At 48.0% G+C, this 17,159-nt stretch overlaps 1 protein-coding gene across 7 annotated transcripts in view; it reads right to left on the bottom strand.

The window, feature by feature from the left end:
- Positions 1-1,539: 1,539 nt before the first annotated feature.
- Positions 1,540-17,159, bottom strand: part of IQSEC3 (IQ motif and Sec7 domain ArfGEF 3) — a 106,982-nt gene continuing 91,362 nt past the window's right edge. For 2 of the 7 annotated variants that reach the window (XM_056341114.1, XM_056341121.1), the window contains 7 exons: positions 16,236-16,375; positions 15,265-15,390; positions 14,024-14,123; positions 11,811-11,972; positions 10,937-11,029; positions 10,256-10,299; positions 1,540-8,026 (listed from right to left, as the gene is read on the bottom strand). In XM_056341114.1, the coding sequence (XP_056197089.1) occupies positions 7,589-8,026; positions 10,256-10,299; positions 10,937-11,029; positions 11,811-11,972; positions 14,024-14,123; positions 15,265-15,390; positions 16,236-16,375 (1,103 nt within the window). In that variant the 3' untranslated portion in view covers positions 1,540-7,588. Of the gene's footprint in view, positions 10,173-10,255; positions 10,300-10,936; positions 11,030-11,810; positions 11,973-14,023; positions 14,124-15,264; positions 15,391-16,235; positions 16,376-17,159 lie in introns of all 7 variants that reach the window. The other 5 variants (XM_056341117.1, XM_056341118.1, XM_056341120.1 and 2 more) reach the window with 5 other exon arrangements.

Raw genomic sequence — 17,159 nt, 5'->3', positions numbered from 1 at the left:
GGTGTGGGAGGAAGCTGCTCTGTTGCATCTGATTTAGTATTAGGAAATTTGTGAGTAGCAAAGATGGGCCACCAGCTCAAGGAAATCCTGAGTGTGCAGCTGGGCAAGAGGAGGAGAGGGGCCATTTGTCATGTTGCTAACATTGCAGCAAGTCTACGAGTAGTCAGCATGAGACTTCTAAACATTTGAGATGAAGAATTGAAATGTACTTAAAAGTCAAAACTTCCATAATGTGAGGAAATAGGAAGGTGTACATGGAATATCAGGATGGGTATATTTCACTTAAATCATTTTTTCTGCTACAATTCTTGGCCCTACAGTTCTGTAGAGGAAGATCCTTCCTTCTCCCCTTCTATTCCCTGTTGTTTTGGGTTTTTTTAAACTAACTTCATATTGTTTGGGACACCCTACTCTTCATGAGGAGGAAGGCTTAAGAAGACAGGATTCTTGTTTTCAAGAAGTCACTAACGACTATGCCACACTGTCAGACCCCACAGCTGGAGCATGGGTGTTGCATAAAATAAGAGCCTACCCTACATGCTGGAGAACAATCCCGGCTTGTGGTTTGTATTGATTAAGGCAGAAAACACAACTTCTCAGCCAGCTTTTAACCTCAGTTACACTCATTAGCTGTAGGAAAGATGCTCCAAGACCAGCCAAGTGTGGCAGAGCTCCTAAATGGTTAAATCCCACCATCTGTCCTCATCCTTGAGGTATGCGCTTAATTTCAGCCACCTTTCTTAGGTCAGGCAGGAGTATGTGCATGATGCCAGGTTGCTGGACTCAGGATCCGAGCAGTGACTTTACAGAGGGGCACCTCTGCCCCAGCAGCTGATGATGGAAAATCTGAATTTGTGGGGAATGGTGGAGCCTGACTCTGCGATCACCTGCACCCCAGGGACCCCCAAGACACCAGCACAATCCTTCCAGAGTACCCCAGATGTGGTGGAAAGGGGCCCGTCGTGTCCTGCACACAGCAATGACATGGCAGGCACTGTCCCCTCGCTGTCCCCGATAAGGGACTGTGGCACGGCAGCCTCGGGTTTGCGGGAACCTTCCTGCCACCACATTGCTCCCTGAGGGCTCCACTCCGCGTTGGCTTTGGGATGGGTACTTGACCCCAGGGACAACATCTGCAAAGCAGGAAGGCAGCAGGCTGCGTAGCGCTGAGTTCGGTGGCAAGTCTTCTGCATCTTGCTTGATGGGGGTAGGTAGAACCCACTCACAGCAAAGCACTTGAGGGATGTGCTTAATTTAAAGTCCGTCTTAAAAGTTACAGAGAAAAGCTGCATCTCAAAATTCTCTGTGGAAAAGAGCAGTGTATTTTGATCAACTCTGAACACGCTATATATATGTTATTGCATATTATGTACACTGTAGAGATTTAACGGTGTACAGATGCAATGTGACAATTGTGGTAACGTGCTTTTTGGACTGTAATCTCTTTGTAGCAGCACTACCTATATGTGCTATATAGTATCTGTCCCAAAGGGACATGCCATCTTCTGATTAATAATAGTATCTGCACATCGGAGCACGTTAGGAGTATTTCACATATAGACAATCTGTTTTTATTGCTTTCATCTTTACAGCCAGGTGTGCGATCTAAACATCAGGCAGAAACTTCTCCAATAATCTCCTGTTTCAAAACAACTTAGAAAATGACTGTTTGGGATGGGCTGATTTATAATATATCCGTGGCACACAAAAACATAAATGGAAGCCTCTGCATCCCTGGGAAACTCCTTGTCTCAGAGGGATTTCTGTCCTCCCAAGTGTTTCACCATGGGCTTGGGGATTTAAGAGATTCTTTGAAGCCAGCAAGGAATGTGCAACCTATAGACAGGGTTTTTTTAGCAGGTGCAATCTGAATCCAGCATCTATTTGACTCAACTGCAAAAACGTAGGTTGCCTTCCCCCATCCACTGCAGAGGAGAGCTTGCTTTGTGTGCACGTGTTTGCCTCTGATGATCTCTCTCATCCCTGTGCAGAAGTTCACAAAGGTCAGTTTCATTAACCTTGGGGTTATGTTTTGTGTAAATATGCATGTTTATCTGATTTGCATGGGAAATGTCATTTTCCTTACATGTCTCCCATCCAAATGTTAACCAAGCCTGAGCCTACGTAGCTTGTGAGATGTGCTGTGATGGTAACTGCAGCCAGCACAGCTGTCCTGCTCAGGCAGAGCACGGCTGCATACGCCTGATATTTTTGTACGGTGTGTTCAGCTCTGTGGATAGTAGAGGTGCCTACATGTTATCTGCCATATAATCCTACACGTTGGCAGACGGTGTGTGCATTAACACACAGTATGTGCTGATGTCTCCGGGTGCATGAGTTTCTCTGTGGCCAGCTGGCGTCCGACACATGCACTGGCACATGCGGCTTGTGAAGTTGCTCTCCTTGTCACAGCGTGCACACACAGCAGCATGTGCTTTGCATGGGTGTGCAAGCCTCCTCCCACAGAGGTGTAGAGCTACACAGACATGAGCAGAGGGCTTGGGGCTGGCTCTGCTGCATGCCAGAAACATGGAAAGGAAGGAGCTGCAGCGCAGAAGGGCTTTGCCTTCCCCCCCTCACCGTTTTCCTCTCTGCCTCACTACAGGGGTGAATTTCACATTGAGTTGCCATCTCTTGGACAAGATTATTTCTTCCTGGTTTCCTCTGGATCTGATCCTCAGAGAGCCTGAGCACTGAGCTAGCTTCTGCTGCATTTGATGAAAAATCAGCAGTAGCCGCAGCGGGCTGCCCCTGAGACCAGCAGGAAGCCATGCTGCTCAGCACTCCCTGGGAGCACCCCCTTGGTGTGTCACCCGTGTGCCTGCACATGTCACTGGAGCCCAGGGACACGGGGTGTGTGTGTGTAGGGGGGGGGTCTGAGGCAAAGAAAACATTAGCGCGCAAGTGACATATCTCAATATAATTTCTAAAACTCTATTAATTGAACAGATAAAATACCTCTGATCTATTTTTTGTTATTTTGTTGCAAAATATTAGCCATTTGGACTCTTTGCTAGGTGTGACCACACCGCTGTTCCCAAAGGCAGCTTTTCCTCATGGTATTTACAGCAGGAAACAGGTACAGACAGACAGGTGCTTTCAAAAGCCTACACACATGTAACGCTTCTGTTGTTAGTTTTTTAAAAAGACACATTCAGATGGGGTTGTGACTAGTGTTGAAGAGCTGAGTGACTTCAAAGCTGCTGTCCCAGGCATGGCTGTGAAAGGACAAGGACAGCTCTAGCTCACAAAACACTGCTGGCAGTCCCTGGAGCCTACATAGCACAGTGAGGCAGCTGGTGGAGGGGGAGACAGGGGACTCTGCTCAGCAACTTGCATTTCAATGCAGAGGCTCTGTCAAGCAGCAGCTTCCTTGATTTAGGGCTCAGATTTGTTTTGGAAACCTCACAAACATGTGCAGATAGCTGCAGGCTGAGCCTTCTGAAAAACACGTAACAAAATTCAAAATTCTTACAAGCTCAGAGGCCCTGAAATACTTCCAAATCTGGTGGTACCTTTTTATGAAGAAGTTTGAGTATTGATGAAATCCTGGTTGTGGACCATACCTACACCTTTCAGTTACAGGGAGGAGAAAAAACGTGAACAGTGGGATGCTTTGAAGGTCTTGCAGAAAGCACTAAGTGTTGCTACCACGGTGGTCCAGACTATGGCATTAAAAGTACTACAGCAGCCAACAAACACCGCATTAAACCCAAACTGTTTGCACAAAGCTTGATTCTCCTGTCGCATGTTTTCCATCCCTTTGCTACTGGTGTAAACAGATTAATTTCACTGGACCTGCACCAGCATGAGCAAGAGAGAACAAGGACAGAGCCTGACAGTTTGTGTAACACAGCTCTGTAGACCTCAGTAACACCTTGTTCTCTTCTACCATCCAGCAAAGCCATCTTCTTGTTTGGCCACTGACTACCCGACACTCACTGCAGAATACTTTTAACTGGATTTCTCTTTTCTCTCTGCCTCTCCTCCTTTTTCAGTATAGAAGGATACGAATTCAGCAGCAAAAAGCCACTGGTTCATTTGGGTCGATCTAATCTCTGCAGCAGCTTCCTGCCTGATTCCCCCACCTGAAAGATTGTGCTAGGTTTATCTTCAGAATCACTGCTGTCAAGAGCTGGTGATTTTTCTTTGGGCCGATCCCTCCAAGTGATCTGTGGTACACATTTTGTCCTTCATTACATTGTCACTGACATGCTCCTTTTAGCCTGCACCCTGTCAACAATCACTCTGTGCGCAAGGGTGTCTGTTCACCGTTCTACAGCTACACTGAGTCTGTGTGTCTTGCTTGCGTGTGGGAGAGCTGTGGGAGCAGACAATACAATAGATCAGATGAGGTGCAGACATGCTTTAAAGTGCTTGTCATCCTTCGAGACCAACCTTCAAAGGAGAAAAAAATAATCCATATTTTGAAGTGAAGTCCGAAGGGCTCAGTTAGACAGTAGAATCTGGAGCAACCTGCTCCATGACAACCTGGAATAGAGACGTTTGGTGTCTCTCCAGCTAAACACAACAGAAGATGCTGTAACTAGCAGGCTAGAAGAGAGCAAGATTATCTACGTTTGCTTCTCTTGCCCAAAACTCAAGGCCAGCATTAGCCTTTGCAAGGGCAGGGAAATGGAGCCAACTTGCCATGAGAGACTGCTGTGCCTCAGGTACCTCAGCACTTCAGCTAATTTGCTTCCGCCCTTCATCCAGCATGAAGAAGGTAGTCTCATGGAAGCTTCCTTATTTCTTCTTTAAATTCTTGTAGCTCTCTCAATCAATTATTAAAGCAGCAAACCTCTCTTGTAGGAACTTCATAGATTTGTCATAAATATTTTATCTAAAAAATTATTTCATCAAGTACCTTAGACTTTTGTTGTTGTCAGTTTGTGTTAAATGTCAAGTAAAATCTAATTTATTTATTTTAACACACAGAGAGACCTTCAGTAGCTCACTGCACTCCAGGAGAAAACAAACAAGTACTGCCATTCAGACAGTGAAGCAACCACTGAGAAGGGAGGGCAGTGCCACTGCTTGCTGGGTGCCACCCCTTTCACTGCAGCAGCCAGGAAAAATAAAATAACGGCCACACACTACGTTGACTGGACAGTTGGCCGGACAATGGCAGATGGCACACTTAAGCTTTCCCAGGAAGCTATGGGCAGGTCGGATGAGATCCCAGCTGCCATGAGGCAGTGGGGTGTCACCCTAGAGGAAGCCAGCAGCAGATCGGGCCAGCTGTGCCTCACAGCTGGCTGGAGGGTGTGGGGCTGAGCCCTGGCTGGGGTTAAGGACCTCTCCCTGTGCCTAGCTTTGAGATGTGGAGCATCCTCACTGTCCTGAGGGACTGGCTAGAAGAAAGCTTCTCTGGTGTGAAGGGAGACTGGGCTTCTATCAGGGTTTTCTTACAATCTTTCCTGTCTTCTGCTTCTGCAGTCCTCCCTGAGGCTGTGCCTGTTGGCTCCCAGTCAGTACATTTGCTGTTGTGTGTAAAAGTGGCAGCCTAGCGCCCTGCTCCATCTAAGCAAATAACTTGGACAGACCTGTTGGCATACCTGGGTATGTGGGTCAGGCTCAGAATTAAGGGGACCTGGAACTGAGTAGGTTCCAGCTCTGGAGGGCTGGCCAAGCACAGCAGACCCTTCACCCCAGCCCCTGTCTGCTTCCCTAGCCCCAGCTGGGCTTATGCCCAGGTTAAATAAGTGAACTCTTCCACTGGAACATTTCAGCAGAGCCAGCAGACATCCAAAGAGCACTGAGGGGAGCCAGTCCTGATGCACTGGGGGGGCTGTCATTGGCAATAGCCCCAGAGATGAGCATACTGGTGCAATCCCTAGGGAAATTGCTGTGTGGCTTTTACCCTACGAAGTAAAAGAAGAGTTTCCTGCATCCATCTTCATTGCCCCCCTTTCCCTGACATTTTGCACGTCCCCACCACGGCCAGCTACTCCTGACACTCCTCACCCAACAGCTGTGTCATCAGCACCCAGTGCTCATGTCTCAGCCTTGCATGGGAAGGAAAAGCATTTATTTCTTTTCCTCTTAAAATAAAAAAAAATAAAAAAATAAAGGCCCTAAAAGGCATTCTGTCCTATTCTAAAATCCTAATGTTGATCTTCTCAAGCCTTGAAGGGAGACAGAGTGAGACCAAAGCCTTTAAGCTAATTAATACCTTCTCCTCCCTACTGCTTGAAGAGATACTTTTTTTTTCTAAAAATACCTCCATAGCCCATTTTTAATGCAGTCTTCCTCCATATCAATGTCCCCAATAAAGCAGAGGAGCTGTCATCTCTATCTCAGGATCTTCCCCTCCCCTCTACTTTGAAGCTGGGATAGGGAGGGAGAGAGGAGAAGCAGCCTTGGAATCTGGTATCTGGGCTGCTTTCCCTCAGGAAGGGCTGATGGAGGCAAGAGCATAGCCAGGCAAGAGATACAGATGGGACCTCCCTGGGTGGTCTCCAAAAAGCCCCCTCCCTCTAACACAGGAGGAGGTGCCCAAGTGAAGGGAACATCCACCTGAGAAGGTGAACCTAACATTTGGCTTTGCTTTCAGAATATAAGAAAGCAGGTGAGCAGGAAACACAAAACTAGCTAGAAGGAGGAAAGCAGAGGTGGGTCTGCTTTATGCTAGAGAAGACAATCTTTGTGTGTGTGTGTATGTGTTGAGGTGGGAGGGCACCTCTTGGTGCCGTCTCTTTGGAAAAGTATTTATCCATTCCAGGAAGATCCCTGGGCTTAATCCCTCCCTTCTGCTCCCTCAGAACTACTTGGTGTTTCCTTTAGTAAGCATGCGCCATACATACGCTACCATACAGGTGTATTTACATGTGATGAGGTCTGCTAGGTCTCAGCAGAGGTCTCTGGTACAATGCTCCAATATAACAACAGAAAGAGTTTTGGTGTTCAGAGTGAGGCCATCTTTGCGTTGTACTGCAGCTCAAGACAGTCTCTCCTCCTCTCAAGCTCTCTTTCACCCGTGCACTCCTTTGCTTGGAACCGGCTGCTGCAAGCAGATAATATTTGAAGAGCAACAAGGAGAAAGCACGGCAAGTGGTACAAGTTCTCAGCTCCAGCTTAGCAGGTGGCAGCAGTGGTGGCAGGGGGAGCTCCACCCCCGGGAGTGCCCCAAGGCGAGTCCTTGGCACAGGTGAGTCCATTTCTCTCCGAGGCTGGCAAAGTTTTGGGGTGAGTACAAACCTATGGCCAGGTAAATGCAAGGCAGGGAAGGAGGCTGAGGAGTAGCAAACGGAAGACACAGTGCCTAGAAAGCAGCAGGTCATCAAGCCTCTCAGGGCAGCAAAGTGCTACATGGGGACAGCACGAGCACAGGAGGCCAGCTGGGCTGGCAGGGTGTGAGGACGTGTGAGCGTGTAGGTTGGCAGTTTCTATAGATGGCTCCTCACAATTAGCATCATCTTGAAGGGAGACAGGGTAAGAGTTAGGTCAGTCGGCTTTTTTTTTCTTTTCTTCTTCTTTTACTAAAAAATAAATCACAAACTAGATCTCTGTAGGCCGAAAGGGTCCCCGGGAGGTGGTGGGCAAGGGAAGCAGGGAAGTCTGTGCTGTTTTGGTGCTGGTGGTGTGGCTACACAAGGCTGCGTGAGCCACTGGAGTACCTGCGCCTCTGAAGCAGGGAGCTAGGGGGGCAATACTGGTGGGGGTGGTTGTAGGGAGGTGGTGGAGGTGGGAGGGGAGGCTGATGGACCAGCTTCATGGGGGTCCCGGGGAGCCCACTGCCCACACCACGCCAGGGGGTGGAGGTGCAGGAATCGGAGGTGACGTAGCGTGTCAGAGTCTGGTTGAGGGCCGGCTCCATTCGAGCGAGGCACGGCTTGTCCAAGACAATGACTTTGACAATCTGCTGGCACTGTACAAGTGTCCCCGCTGAGGCGGGGTGCGAGGGCACCAGTGCTGTCTCCAGCCGCTCCCGTGGCATGTTAAGACGCGTGCTGGGCTGCATTCCACTCTCGGGCCCCAGGGCGGAGTTGTGCTGGTACGTTTGAAGCCTGTTGTGAATTGACACCTAGTTTAGAAACAGCCAAAGAAGCATTAAATGTTACAAGACTTTTCCCATCTGCTGCTACTGGCTGCCCTGAACCCCCACCACCAGTCGGCCTCACATGCATCAAACCCTCCCTCCCTCAAAAAAACAGCAAAGGCACAGCCCCTGCCTGCACAGCCCCCCCAGTAGCTCCATTGCCCCCATCTAGGCCTAAGTGCCCCTGTCCTTTCCATCACGTCAAAGGCGGCAGGGCCAGCGTTCCCAAATGCAGTGCAACTTTGATTATCCAAACGGCACAGGGAACGCAAATCAACTCTAGGAGTGGAGGCGTCCGTGAATTCTCATGATAATGAACAGACCTCGGAGGTCATGCCCTTGTCCCCACCAGCAAAAAGGAGAGGGGAACCAGACAGCAAGGTTTCAGATAATCGAGGTTGTACATTTCAGCAAAATGACAGTAGCTGAATCTGAGATAGAGAGAGACAGAGAGACTCAAGCCTTTCCCAGCTCCCTGCCTTTCTGAGTAGGAAGGTACACCACATGACTGGTTAATCTGTTTACAAAGGAAAAAGCAGAAATCTGACATACTCTAGCAAAAGGCTCTGATCCATTTGATGATTTGTCAGTGAAAGGAAATGATTTTCAAAAAAAGAAAAAAGAAAGAAAAAATGTCCGTCTAGCTCATACAATGATAAAAGAAATTCATGATGAAATGGTAGCAGATTAGATAATCTCAAAGAAATGGAAATGCTCCTCTGCTGGCAGAGTTATTACTTGGGCAGCTGAAAGGGGGAAGGGAAGCAGGAGGTCATCAGGGTCCCCGCAGAGAGATGCTGATAATGGAGTCAAATAAGGGAGCTCACTGGGTCCAGTTTGAAAAGGAGGAGCTGGACTGGACCGGAGGTCCCTAGTGGGGGAAACACTGCAGGAAAATGGTGCTTCCCAAATGGTGGATGAGGTAATAGTTCCTCCTGGCAAGGACATGGGCCGATGGAGACCTCAAACTAGAGCAAAGTTGCTGGCTCAAAACAGAACGTCAATCAAATGACAAACACTGAGTAGGAAATAAGTGCTTGCAGGTTGGCATGGCACTTCCAGCTAGGCAGGGGTACAGATGGGCAGATGGGACAACGGGGGTGCCCTGATTGTCTGGCATGTTGGGCAGCAGCACCAGCAACTGGGAAGGAGAAGCTGTGGAGTGGCCAAGCTCCCTACCATGCTGGAACAAGGATGAGCTGTCTGTCCCTACTCAAGCATGGAGGTTGCTCAGACTCACTGCACAGCAGGACATAATATTGTCTCAGTATTTATTCAGGCAGTGGAACATGCTGTAGGAAAAACTAGTTGCTGGGCCATGAAGTGCTAATGACATTAGGATACATGAAAGCCGTTCTCCACAAAGAAACACTCCTCCCAACAGGAATAGGAAATTGGCTGGGAGAGGCACCTTTCCCAGGAAGGGGGTGTCTGCAGGGAAATAGGGCGCTCTTCAGGAAAAAGGAGCAGCACCCACTCCCCACAGAGAAGCTGAATCCTTCAAGTAAATATACTATGATGAGGGGGGAAAGAACTACCCTGGAAAAGGGCAAATTCAGGACAATGGAGATATTCCAGACAGGGAGAAAGTAGGAAGTAGTAGATAAGATTTTCAGTGTGAAGACTGCATTTTCCTGTTTCCTCACAGGCAGTGGGAGCATGGGTGTCTGTGAAGAAACAGGCAACCCACTGGACGCTAGACATCCCTGCAAAGATAGATGTACGCAGGACAGCCAAGCTCCCTACCAAGGAAAGAGAAGCTCTAGGGAAGGTCTCTGGTATACAAAGGCCATGCTTAATCCCCTTCAAGGTGGGGATGGGAGACAGAGCTGCAGAGATTGTGCAGGAAAGCTGGGCTGCGGGGAATTTGCATGTGATGCTGCATGGAGTTAGCATGTCAGGGAAGTCTTCAGTGGGTTCTCAGTCTCCCCATAAGCAGTGGGGTGGGTTAGTCTACAGCGTTTGGGAGCTTGGTCCATGAGGGATGTTACAGTTATAAAAACGGATTGAAAATGCTTTGAAGTTTAGTTTGGATTTGAAAGTTGTATTACCCGTCCTAGCAGTAACTTTTAATTGTATCTCTGGAAATTGGTAAAATTGTCAGTCTGGCTGGGGAGGCATTGATTAAAACCTGAGAAAAGAAACAACAGAGAATGTGAGAAGAGCTGAAGTGAGAGAGAATTACTTACCTCAGCTGCTCTGCACTCTACTTACCTCCACTGTGCTGTCCGAGACCTTCTCCCCCAAATCCTTCTTGCCTTTGAAATAAAAGGAAAGACCTCACTCATGGGGTCTGTACGTCTAGTCAACAGCTGGCCCTCATACTCTGGGCTGGAAAGCTAAGTGGAGAGGTGCAGGGCCAAACAAGACTCTTGACTGCAAGAAAAATCCAGACTCTGTTGCAACCTGATAGCTGCTTAGTGGGGTAGGAAGAGGCCATTTTGGGGGCCTATCCTTAGGTCCTGATTTCAAGTGCCATTTTAGTGAGTTGGTAGCCACTCACATCTGCACTTGATTTTTGCTGCCATACAAGCCCAGGCGTGAATGGACACAAAGCCTTTGATACAAAGAGGCTGGTCCAAAGTGCTGGTGAAGAAGCTGCAGTTACTATGTTGCATCAGGTCAGGGAGGAAAAAGTGGGCCACATGCTCCAGCAGTTACCTATGCTCCATCAGTAACACCTCTTTGCTAGATGTTACAGCTACAGACTGGGTAATGAGACTTCACGGCTTTTCTAGGGTATTTGAAGAATGTGTATGTTCTCATATTTCCACTATTTGCCCAAGGCTAAAGGATACAAAACTGAACACTTGGCTGTTATGCTCACAGGAGTCAATGAAAACACACTTGTGAAGGCAGCACTGCTTGACCAAGAGAAGCTGTGTGTCCTCTTACCTGTTGGAGACCCTTGCTTAGACTGCAGTTCCATCTGGGCTCCATTGGTCCTCAATGAGAGAGTTTTTGCCCCTTGCTGTTTCTCCAGCTCCCCTGCAAGACAGACATACAGAAGTGAATGAGAAGACGGATGGATGGAAGGACACCAGCATACTGAAGAAGCAATACCGGAAGTCAGCAAGAATTAATGTAAGAAAATGACAGGAGAGTGTCAAGAAAGAAGAGAGGAACAACCAAGAAAAAAACCAGAAACTGGAGAGGACTTGACATGTGGAGGAATTTACATCTCTCCACACATCCATCTATGACCTGCATTTATACAGAATAGATTATTGCTGCACGGGAGAGGACCACTGATGTTGAGCTACTTTGGCTCATCAGTTTATACATGGAAAGGCCATCAAAGGCTACATGGACATCTAATCTGTGTAAGACAGGCAACAGAGGGACCCAGTACAGACTGCTTGTCCCCTAGACATTCCCTGAGTGAAGGAAATCTCTGCTAGGCTACCAGACCAGTCTTGTACTTCCTAGTTATCTACAGATCATATTTGCATAGTCAAGGGAATATTGGATGGAGAAGAGTCTTTTGGGTCTGACAATCCAAGCTTCACTGCTCCAGGCCACTGATTCACACCCCCTGTTTCATAAGCATCATAAGTAGTTAAATTCTTCTATTTCTCCTGCTGGTGGGTGATCACAGAGCCTGGTTGCTTTTTTACCCTGTCACTGAACACAAGAACAATCCTCTGCAGACTTGTGCTGTTCATTGTCTTTCCCCCTGTTCCTGAAGAACCCATTTCCTTCACCCTTTCTCCCTTGTAGACATGCAGTGTGATGGCATCGGAGTATGAATTGCATTAGAGGTCCTTACATTCAATTCGTATCTGCTCCAGCTCTGTCACTTCTGCTATTGACTCTTTTAGATCTTCCACAAACTTTTGCATTTCCTCAGCACCCAGAGCACAGAAGTGTAGTACTTGTTTCTTCTCCGAGCCTGAAACTGGAGTCACCAGTGTGATGCCATGGGGGTAATCTGTAAAGATGTGTCAACAAAACAAAGAGGCATTAGGCATTCTTGCTAGAGTAGTTGGCTGCTTGGTACCTCTGCAGAACAGAGAGTCTCCAACATGAGTCCAAAGAATGGCACCCCTAGAGTCTGTCACACTGCAAACTATGGGAACCTGCAGCACTGCAGCCCTCCACGGGAACAGAATGGCCTAGCTGCAGCAGCAAGGCAAGTGCCACCAGCACCACAGTGCTGTCAAACCCAGAAAACTCTAGCTCTTAGTTACACTTAATGCAACACTGGCTCTAGGAACCCAAGCACAGAGGTAGGGCTGTAAAGCCCTTCTGAATCTGTGGAGGAATAAATAGCATATATGAGGCCAACAACATTTTTTCTCCTGTGGGAGATACAGCGGGAGACGCTGGCTCTTGGAGTCAAAGCTCGAATAGCCATGAACATCCACAGTGGCAGGACTACTCCCCAGTCTCTACTTCCATCAGCAGAGAACACGGCAGGGGTGTTTGCACAGCATGGGTGGGGAGCTCATCGTGCTGTGCAGAGAGAATGGTAAAGAGAAAGATGTAGGTTTGTAGCCTTCTGCTTAGTACTCCTCAACAGGCAAAACACACGGGAATGTAAATGAAAGGACATGCACAGCATGAAAATACCACAGCAAAAGCCTTTGTGTTTTAAAGATCAGGCTGGGTGCAAGGAGGTCGTGGCTGGAGATTCAGCCAACAAGCAGGAGAATGAGAGTTTGCAGAGAACTTGCTACACTTGTGACCGAACTTTCTCTACCTTCTCAATGGCCAGTGGTTTCAATCCCTTTTATCTTTCCCTCTCATCTTTCTCTACACTTAATTTCCCTCCTTTCCCATTCTGCATTCTCTTCTCCTCCACTGCTCCTGCATTTGCCTGACTTCTCCACCCTCTTCCTTTACCAATCTTTAAAAAACAAGTCAAGGAACCAACCTGCTATTTGCTGTCAGCCCTCAGCTACCCTGTTTGTGTCCCAGGCCCCTTTTCCCACCCTGTATCTCTCTCATTTGTTCAGATCACAAGCTATTTAGGCCATCTGCTTTTCTGTTTCTGCAGAGGACGCCCAACAGGATGCCTTTGCCAGAAGATCCTTGGGCACTCACAGGATAGTCACCATACCACTGAAAGCTGATCCCAGCTCTGGTGGTGCCTCCTGGCGATGCTCTGTTATGAATGACTCTTCGGTACACACAGGGATGTGAAAGCCTCCCCACGCTGCAGAGGGCAGGGTGTTGATAGAGTGACTCACGCTGCCAATAGGGTAGAGGGAGGATGTATAGCCATAGTGCTGCTGCTTAAGTCTTACTTCCTTGCAACATGTTCTGCAGGTGCTCACAAAAACCCTGGTGGGCATCAGCTATGTTTGCCCGGGACTGCTGTGCAGCCCCTCTGCCCACACCAGGAGGAAGCCTGCTTGTTTCTGGAACTCCTCCACTGCACAACCAGCCTCAGTCATGACACATCATGGCTCTATTCCCAGACCATCAAGGTCAGGCTGACTAGGGCTGGCCTCTCGCCATGCTTTGGTGGGTGCTGTTCCAAGGGTTCTGCTTCTGCCTTGGGAAGTTTTCAGCACAGTATGGCACAGTGCAGGGAGGTTGCAGCAGCACCTGAGCTTTTATCAATGTCGAAGGCAGAGGTGGTAGTTGTGACTTTGGGCATGAGCAGCAGTTTTGTCAACGAGGTTCTCCACCTGCGGTTGGCTCCTGAGAGCTCAGTGAGATGTATCTGGGGATTGATTCCTTCGTTCCTCCCCACTAGTGCTCTCCCTGCCACCATGACAAGCCAGATCCTTCAATGAGCTTAAGTTCAGTCCTTCTGCAGGTGCTCATATCTAGTGAGAGGTACCAGAAACCTCTTCTCACCATGTTTTACCTGCACAACAACCTCCTCAGCACCAAGCCTCAGTTTTCTCCCCTCCACTTTCAACCCTGATGGAATCTCTGTTCTGATGCAAAGTCACACTGGGTGACACAGCCCCCTCCCTCCTCCTGTTCCCTGCCAAACCACTCCAGGCAACCAAGGACCAATGGACTTACATTCATTCTCAAAGAGATGGAACTGCATCCCTAGCAGGCCGACTGACTTGCAAAATGTGTACGTTGAGGAGCTTTTCTTCTTGGGGCAAAGCTTGAGGATCTGTTGGAGGGAGAGAAGCATCATTGGGCGGGGTGCTGGGGAACTGTGAAGCAAGAACAATGCAAACTGCTCAAAGTAAAAAAGCTTTTTGCAAGCTCTATTAATTGTACATGGGAGTAACACTTGGTGACTGACAGGGTCATTGCCCAGAAAGCTGCCTGGCATGCTGCACTTGTAACAACACTTCTGAAATTCTGTATGCATAGCCCTGGGACCCACTCAGCTCTCTGTCTCCCAGAGGTGCTGGCTTTTTCATGACCACATTTCTGACTTTGCAAGGGTAATTCTCTTTACCGGGGACCAGATCAAAAGGTGAAGGGGAGCCTGTCAGAAATACCTTAGAGCTGGGAACAGGAGCATATGTGAATGCTGCTGTGCCCTCACTCCCTCAGCACCAGCTCTTATGGATCTGATTTATCCCATGAAGTAGAGGGATAGCAAGGAGCAGACCCTCTCCCCAGGTTCACAACTGTACACGTGGGTGCAGAGGAGTAGGTGGGGAAAGCTTTCTTGTCCTCTGCTCCTACAAAAGTGTTTGTGTGTAGCTTTACATTTGCAATATCCGGTTTCATCTTCCCATTAAATACAGGAGAACTTCCACCTTGTTTGGCCTCCTCCCAGTCTCAGTGTACCTCTGGACTCCCTTATGCCAGGCTGAACTCAGTTCCAAGGTTGCTGGGGCAGGACACTTTTAAAAGTACTACACACGTTTGGGGCTCCAGTAAGTAATACGTAGTCTCCTACAGCCTTTGCAATGTTAGAAGGCAGTGGTTTTAAAGTGTCTGACAGAAAAGATTTAAAGTGCATGGGAGGGCTCTGTCTACTATAGTGCAAACAGACAAAGAAATGAACCTCCCTTTCATGAAATGAACGTCCCTGCTACAAAAGGCATGAGAGAGCAATGACATTGCTTGGATGGCTGTGGGATGGGACAGTTTGTTTTTTCAAGGGTTAGAGTTTTAGTTTTGATAGGTTTTTAACAGTGAAGGATCCAGAGCTGTCTCTTACAATGTTGATGGACCAGGAGATGGTCTGTCTTTAGGACAGGGGGGAAATGGGTGTTGTGGAGTGGGCTTAATTTCTTTATAGAAATCGGGGTGAGTTTTATCATCGCAATGCCTAATTGCCAGAGCACGCTTACCACCAGCAGGTCATTGAAGAGAAAAACTTCCCTCTGGTGAGCTGCCTGCTTCTGCACTTTGTTCACATCAGTCACTTCATACAAGCGGCTGCAGCAGACCAGCCGGCGATGGGGCACAGACAGAACCTGCAGAAGACCCACAAGAGCATGCAGAGGCTGAGGGAGATGCCGCTGTGAGTCTCCCCACCCTCAGCCTGCACAAGCCTGCCTGGTGACAGCAGCACAAGTCAATTCTGCCCACTCAGATCATCTCTTCACCATCACTTTTTCCTGCTGGTGCACTAGCAGAGAGAACTATGCCTTTGTGATCTCGATAAATCAGAGGAGTAAGACAGGCTATAGGCAACCCTCTTGCTCACACATCCCATCTTCATATACCTCTGGCTTCCACTCACTGGGTGACTCCTCATCCTCTCTCATCCCACTGGACATCTGCAGGTTACCTGGACTTTGAGAAATTATTCTGCTCCTTTTGGGTACACAATATGTATGTTTTTGCATGACAGATCAGTTATTGCTGAAGAAGCTGTCTCTGCATTTGGGAGTCTGTTAACCCCTGCAGTCCTTAGGGAATTCACTGGAGACAGATGGGTGAAATTGTTTTCTATCACTTTGCCTTCCATTTCCTACACCATCACAAGGCCTGAAAGTTTGAAACACTACAGAGCTATCACTGGAGCATTGGCAGGCAGGACCTGCACTGGCAGTCAAGACCTGCAATAAGATTCTTGGGCAAACAATTACTGCACCAGATACTGTAAACTTTGGCCAAGAAGATCCCTAAAATTAGGAAAGAATGAGATAGCAAGGAAGAAAGTGTTTAGAGAAAAAGGAGTGAATTTGTCAAGACAAGCAAGGAAGTTATTACAGAAAAGGAACAGGGGTAGAGAGGAAAAAGGCAGGACAGAGGGCAGTGAGGGAGGTGGGGGTGAGAAGAGTGAGTGGGTGCCGGTGGGGTTATGGGTACTCACCGTTTTCATTCCAACTATGGACTTCTCCACTTTGGTGACATAAGTCACATGGTCCTCATTGGATTTTAGCTCTTTCTGCTGGATCCTCTCATAGATTCCCACCACCAACTCCCGTGGGATGTCAGCACCATCATCCACCCCTACCAAACAGAGAAAATGTTGGGCAGACTAGGCAGGGAGAAAAGGAAAGGGAAGACCTGGTGGTCCCTGACAGGCAACTACTGCCTCTGCACCATGTAGTTGTGGGAAGGCTGAAGGGAAAGAGCAATACTTTGCTTTAGGCTGTCTTCTTTCTTGCTTTAATACCTAATGCACCAGAGACTGACATTTCTAAGGCAAATGAATATTTCATTATTCCATTGCATGGTGGCTCCTTTCCATGTGTTCCCTAAGGTTTTATAGCTATAATTTAACATTCATATATCTTGAGCCACTCTGCAGCAATCCCTGCATTGATTTCATATCATCAGAAGTGCTATATGTGGAGGAGATCTATGACGGGATTCAGCTGCTTCTTCTGCCAATGCAAGTGTCATCTCTCCTGTTTGCTCGGTGGCCTCCACCATTTTGCTTCTGTGATGTCTCCTAGGAGTAATACTTTCTTGTTACTCTGTCTTCAATATCTCTCTTGGCCCTGTCCCTCTCCTCTTTTACTTCTCCTTAAACAACTCTCCAAATTTTGCTCTCTGACCCTTGCAGAGCCTGGCAGGAAAGTTTTCTTTCACCCTTCCCTAAGCCAAATACTACAAATTAAACTGTCAGTCTTTCCGCTAAACTGAATTAGTTCAGTCATTTTATATGGATTTTCTTTGCTTTCCCTTCAGCTCCCTGGTCTGAGATGTAGAGTGATGCAGGTGAGGAACTGCTGATGAATGGAGAGGCATTGTCATCTCCTGGCTCTCTCATCGACATCCTTCCAAATAT

The sequence above is a fragment of the Falco biarmicus genome, chromosome 5 (genome assembly GCF_023638135.1).
Source record: "Falco biarmicus isolate bFalBia1 chromosome 5, bFalBia1.pri, whole genome shotgun sequence".
Taxonomy (NCBI): Eukaryota; Metazoa; Chordata; class Aves; order Falconiformes; family Falconidae; genus Falco; species Falco biarmicus.
This window is presented reverse-complemented; position numbering and strand designations above follow the sequence as displayed.